Source organism: Ciconia boyciana, chromosome 3 (genome assembly GCF_034638445.1).
Source record: "Ciconia boyciana chromosome 3, ASM3463844v1, whole genome shotgun sequence".
NCBI classification, from domain to species: domain Eukaryota; kingdom Metazoa; phylum Chordata; class Aves; order Ciconiiformes; family Ciconiidae; genus Ciconia; species Ciconia boyciana.
Window position 1 is genome coordinate 116,263,658 of NC_132936.1, and position 6,280 is coordinate 116,269,937.

Here is a 6,280-nt window from a genome sequence, read left to right on the forward strand (position 1 = left end):
GGGTGAGGTGAGAAGCAGGAAAGGCCTTGACTCTGTGCAAGCACTGCTCAGCAGTAACCAAAACATCCCTGTATTATCAACACTGTTTTCAGCACAAATCCAAACCATAGCCCCATACTAGCTACTATGAAGAAAATTAACTCTATCCCAGCCAAAACCAGTACACTCACTCAAGTTAACACTCTGGAGTAATTTGAGCATTCAGATGAACATCATCACAGAGATTAACCTAAGATGGTTTAGCTCCTGGCCCTGGCTACAGAGCCCCACAGGCTTCCCTTGCCAGAAAAGCCCTCTCATTCATGCCCAAGCCTGTGCCTCCTCCTTTAGGCATTGCCCTGTTACAGTGCAGTGCTCCTGAGGCTGTGCAGGGCTGTGTACCTCTGTGCAGCAAAGGGAAAATAGCAGGAATGGCTCTTGTCTATTTGCAAAATCACAGCAAACCCATCTTATTAGCAACATAGTGCTGGTGTATGTGAGAGCAGTCGTGCACCAAATACAAGAGCTGATTGCCTCTGCTTATTCAAGGTGTTATTCTAATCATCCATACACTTCTACAGTCTACTGCACACCTTCTAAATTGTATTTTGTAGGGGGATTAAAGACAGCAGTAATTCCTGGCATTATGGTTGTGCCTCATAATCAGCAATACTCTTCAGGGGTTGCAATAACTCATATTACCCAAGGCAAGTTAAATATTGTCCCCATTTCTCATCACAAGTCAGAGATGACATTTCCAGAAACTGCATGAAAATGTTCTTTTGGCACAGCAGGTTTAGGGAGGGAAACAGGTTTACATGGACAGGCACCAATTAAAATGACCTGGTTTCATACTCCTGCTCCTTAGTGCTGGTTGTTCAGGCTTCCCCTGATAGCAATAACTGCCCTGGAGGCATAAAGGTGTGGTTCAGGAAGATTTTAGCACTTTGAACCCAACTATATTATTCTTTTTAAAGCTGGATGTTTTTCTATTTGGGCCCAAATTACCAGCATCAAACTGTACCCAACCCAGAAGAGACTGAAAGGAAACTGATTGTGCTTTCTCTGGCAGGCTCTTTGTCTTCATTGCCATGGTCCCACATAAAAAGCTGCTTGTTTATAGTATATACATTAAAAACCAAAACCCAAACCCAGCCTAGAAACTGCAGTTGTTTAACAACTTTCGTGTTCATGGGGTGACCAGAAGACACACTTGCAAGGGGAGGCTCTTAGGATGATTTCCATCGCAGGAGCGAGTACACCTTATGGATCACGTACATCAGGGTAGCTAAGAATGCAAATACCTACAATGGAAAAACACATCAGCCAGTTAACTTTTTATTATATGGTATGAGTTCCTGCACTGAGCAAACAGCTTGTGATGCATTATATTTCTATTGACTCTTGCATGTTTGGAGACATTCATGCGTAGTAGGACTAGGACTAGTTTCTCTCTCCCCCCTCCCTGAATGGTTGGTGCAAGTAAAGATTTGCCCTTGAGGCTGCTCCACAGTCACCTCCTCACCTTCCTTCCCCTGCTTGCCAGGCACTCACCACAGCAGCAACGTTCTCCTGGTAGATTATCAGAGGGTTGGTAGACGATAAGGTGAAGTAAGCTTCCAACATGGCAGCACTGAGGTAGAACAGAGCTGCTGTCTCCTGGCAGATAACATCCTAAGAAACAAGGATCACACAGTTATTTCCAAGGAGGCACCACACTACGAAGGGAAAAAAAAAAAAGGAACCCACACAAGCAAGCCCCAGCCTGCAATGTGGAGTGCAGTAGCAGCAAAGGAGACAATTGTCTACCAGTGATACCAGGGAGGGGAGAGGCCCTGAGGTTTGTCACATCCACTTACCAAGGCGACCCAAGAGCTGCTGCCCCCATGCGCCCCACAGATGTAGAGGCACAGGAGGGTGGTGGACATGACGAAGCAGAACACAGAGACAAACATCACCCAGCCTTGCAGGATGGGTGATGGGACCTTCGAGGATGCCACCAGGATCCAGACAAGGCCCCCAAAGGTCTGCAAGTGAAAGTGGGAGAGAAGGCAAGCATGGGATAAATTGGTTTATCCAGAGCAGAGCCAAAAGCCATGCACAGCTCTGGCACTAGCATTGCACATGGCAATAGCCCAGGGATGCCTTTGAGTTTTTCCCCAGCCTCCACTTGAAACTGGGTATTTAGCTGGGAGCATCTGCCTCTGATCTTGACCCAAAAAAAGTCTTGCCTGTAGTCCTGCCTCCTGGTGTCACTGCCATTCACGCCCTCTCCACATCAGTGTGATCAGAAGGCTGGTTCAGACATTTCTGAAGGCTGGTTTTGATGTACAGGGAGGCTTATTTCAGTAGGGCATGTTTGCTCCACACCCAGAGTGGCAGATCCCTGAAAGGAGTGTTGTCAAACCCAGCTCACATGTACAAACAGCACAGACATGTGGCATCGTGAAGGCCACAGACGTGGCCTTAATGAAGGCCACGTGCAAACGTCACCCTGAAAGGAGAGAGAACAGTTTGAAGAGAGGTAATATGGCCAGTTTTCCTCTCTGAGGTAGGGGAAATAAGGTTGAGGCTCCCAGCTCCTCCTGTAAAGGAGGGGCTTGTATTGCTCTTCCAGCTATTTGGGTCATCCTTCATTGGCTACACTGGAGCTGTGCAAGGCACCAGCTGCTGGTCCAGTGGCAGGTGGGACCCCATTCTTCTCAGCCAGCCTTGGGAGGTTGCTATGGGTTTTCTGGTGGGGTGGGGAACACAAGGACAGCTATATCTAGGCTCCATCCTTTCTCCACCAGCAGATTCCTACACAAGAGAATGAGAGCACGATGTCCAATGCTGCAGAGCGTCCGAGCTGCAAGTGGTGTCTTTGCACTAAAATGCACTCAGCAGCTTTTCTCTGCTACAAGTCAGCCCAGTTGTTTCTTGAACCTGCGCAAAGTGTAGTCTATGCAGCATCCTACGATGAAGAGCTCCTCAGCTGAACCCACACTGTGCGGAGATTGGTGCTGCTGTGGGGAGCTATCGCTCATCACTGACTGGTCTTGGATTTGCAGGCTCTCTTACCTCTGGAGAGGCAAGAGAGCCTCACTGACTCTAAGACCATTCTGGTTGCCAGCGTATCCCAGGCCAGCCTTTGCCAGCGTCCAAGGGCCAGCTCGTACAAATCCTGGCATTTCCATTTCCTTGGAGGCATTTTGCAAGTGGAAAAAAAGTTTCTGATTTACAATATTTAGAAAATGTCACATCATTTGTGCCACCCCACAGTTGTCAGAAAATTCATTGGTTACATTAAGCAAATTGGTACATTAAATCAATGATGTGGTAGAGACCTTGCAAATACCTGAGTGAAAACAGGTGGTCCAGAGTGCTGCTGTTTTGGTGCCTCTTGTAACAACCAAAGACTGACACTTGAACATTAATCCAGTCCCTGTAATAATTCATGTGGTGACACTATGGGTGCACTGCAGCTTAAGATCCTGGAGAAAACCTTACAGTTGCTCCATTAAAATGCAACAAAACTGGGGTGAGGTATGAGGTTGGGGGAAGGAGTATCACTTCTCATTTCTTACCACTCTCCATCTCTCCTTTCTGCAGGATGTGATTTCTCACTCAGGCAAGCATGTTTGACATGGTTTCATTACTGGCTTTGGTTTTGTGGTGCTGCTGTTCAGCGGACTCATAAAAATGAGGAAAGGGTCAAGAGGCTTTCAATAACAACCCACAGCAGGTTGGGGACAGCAGTCTAAGAAAAACTTATCTTTTAAATAGCCTCTTACACCGCAAACCTATCTGTTTTGAGCTTGTGTCAGCTTTTCCACATAGGCCTGGCTGTCCATACATGCAGAAAGCTCTTCAAATAAAATAGATTACAAGAATTAAACTCAGCCTCACAGAATAAAAATGGTAGTTCTTAACCAGCCCATCCAGATGTGGCAATCATCTGAGTTGCAGGCAGGACCTTCTGGCATTTTCACAACTGTCTTAGCATTTGAATTGCCAAATTTTTTTTTTGTACTTACCCTATTAACCCACTGCAGGCAACCTCAGATTCCACTAAGGACTGAGAAACTCTTTACCCTTCTGAATGCTGTGATTCAAGGCAGCCGTCTCCTTTGTACACAGCAGAGATAATACAGCTGCTCAACCTAGAGTCATGCACCTCTGGAGATGGAGAAATCCGGTTGTGCAGCATTTGTCTTTCCCGGGTAGTTCCTGAGCCTTTAGGATGCACATTTCCAGGTCTTACCCAAACCAAAGGATAGGGTGCTTATTTTTGTCTCATTAAGCAAGCTGCCTTGCCAAATCCCCTGGAGACAGGAATTACAAACAAACAGTTCAAGGCACAGCCAGTACCGTGAGCATGCCGAGGCCAACAGCACACTCAGCACCTAGACTAACACAACCCAGTGGCAGGGGTGGCTGGCAGATGTCTGTCCAGCCAGAACCTCCACAGGGACTTTGCACCCTCCTTCATGCAGCTGCAGGAAACCTGGACCTTGCTCTCAGGGCCTGGGCACAGAGACCAAATCCCCAGAGCATATTTGGCGGAGCTGAAGCAAAGCCTTTCTCCACACATCGGTAATGCCTTCTTTAACCCAATTCCTCTTTGCTTGACTGCTATCACTAGGAGAATGAAGTGAATGCTGTAAATCCCAGGAGTGTGGACTGAGTTGGGTGATAGGGAAGGATTTGGTCCCAGATGGCAAAGCAGAAGTTTTTAGCATGAAGTAATCTGAGTGCCATCCTACCACACTCACCAAACCCCTCAATGCTGGATGAAAGTGCTCAGGCTTTGGAGAAAGTCTCTCAAACTGTTGTGAGAAGAGCAGGTTTCATGGGCAGGGGCAGAGGACACAGGAAAAAGGTTCTAGTTGAAACTTTCCATCTTCTAGCCAGTGCTCACAGCAACTGCTTTGAATCACCTGTGCCAAACCCATTAAGATTATGACCTTCTCCTGCTCAATGAAATTACAAATGGGAAGAAGTTACAAGGTGTTTGTTCACTCTTTGCTCACCCACTGTTTTCCACACACCCAGGTCCAGCACTCTGCACCTCCAGCTCAGGAACATCGCCGTGGAGCAGTACAGCTTTGGCAGCCTAGGCTCTTTACTGCTGCAAACAATTACCTCAGCTATCCTTTACCCCCTGCTTTAAGCAAGCAGTTTATCCTCTGCCTGTATCAGCTGCTAAAATAATCTTCCAATTAATTAATTGTCTCAATTTGGCAACCTAGTTTAAACCCACCAGAAACCCCTTCAACTTCGTTAGGCAGGAAATTACAAAAGGTTTTCAGAGGCACCACAGAAATGCCCTGCAGACTAAAGGAGAGCTTCAGAGTCCCCAGCTTAGGGCTTGTGGTTTTCTTTGAGAGTGAGCTAGGCATCAGGGGCTGCCTCCAGACCCTTGTGGCTCAGGGACCTGGCAGGGTTCCTGAACCACGTACTTTGTGTCAGGTCTCATCCCTCAGACACCTGCAGCATGAAGTGTGCTGGATGCCCCACAAGCAGCATCTGCCCTCCCCAGGGAAAAGCCAGCACTCACGATTTCAGGAATAAAGAGCACATCTGGTAAAGTTGTCAGGACAGCCAGGCCACTGGGCAAAGAAGTGGTGGAAGTTGAGGAGGACATTGCAAGCCTCTCCCACGGTGACTGTCAGCTGCTCTGGCTCCAGCTGCCAAATGCAGCCTCCTTCCCTCCCCTTCTTCCTGCTCTTCCTTCTTCCCTCCCTCCCTCCCTCCCTCCCTCCTTTCTTCCTCCCTCCCTCCTTTCTTCCTCCTTCCTTCCTTCCTGCTGGCAGGTGAAGACAGCTGTGAATGGCACAGGTGTGGCCAAACCCTGCGACCAGGGGTCGCTTGGTGGCTGATGGGAGCCGCACAGGAGGTTTTCAGGAGATGTGGGCAGCCCTGAGGCATTTTGAGCAGAGCTGTCTCTACACAAGGTGAGCACGCAGGGCAAGTCCTTGAGCGGTGGTGAGTGGCACTGGCTTACATCGGAGGGCAGTAGGGAAAACCTGTACCCATCCAGGCTGGGCAGCCTCTCATCCCCTCTATTTGCATAGTAAGTCAGCTTGTCCCCCACCCATATGAGCTGGCCACAGCAGCAGACACAAGGGCAGCTGGCAGCCAGAGCAAGCCAGGACATGCCAGCTACTGGCAAAGAGCAGGGCTGAGAAATGTCTCACAGATGGAGATGCATCCCAAGACAAGGGCAGTCGAATTGCAGAGCAAACCACTTCCATTGTCTCAGAAGGAGATTGGCTGTGCCAAGGTAAGAAAAATTACCTAAACCAATGAGATTTCCCAA

At 48.3% G+C, this 6,280-nt stretch overlaps 1 protein-coding gene across 3 annotated transcripts; it reads right to left on the reverse strand.

Moving 5' to 3' along the window:
• Positions 1 to 1,208: 1,208 nt before the first annotated feature.
• On the reverse strand, positions 1,209 to 5,702 carry MAL (mal, T cell differentiation protein (MAL blood group)). 3 transcript variants are annotated; one of them, XM_072857276.1, is made up of 4 exons: positions 5,519 to 5,702; positions 1,839 to 2,006; positions 1,534 to 1,653; positions 1,209 to 1,283 (listed from the first exon to the last, which is right to left on the reverse strand). In XM_072857276.1, exons 1-4 carry the CDS (start codon positions 5,603 to 5,605, stop codon positions 1,209 to 1,211), a joined length of 450 nt encoding a protein of 149 aa, XP_072713377.1. In that variant the 5' UTR covers positions 5,606 to 5,702. The 3 variants fall into 3 exon arrangements, with proteins under 3 accessions (XP_072713377.1, XP_072713378.1, XP_072713379.1); XM_072857277.1 differs by lacking the exon at positions 1,534 to 1,653 and having other exon boundaries at positions 5,519 to 5,605; XM_072857278.1 differs by lacking the exons at positions 1,534 to 1,653; positions 1,839 to 2,006 and having other exon boundaries at positions 5,519 to 5,605.
• Between the last annotated feature and the right edge of the window lie 578 nt (positions 5,703 to 6,280).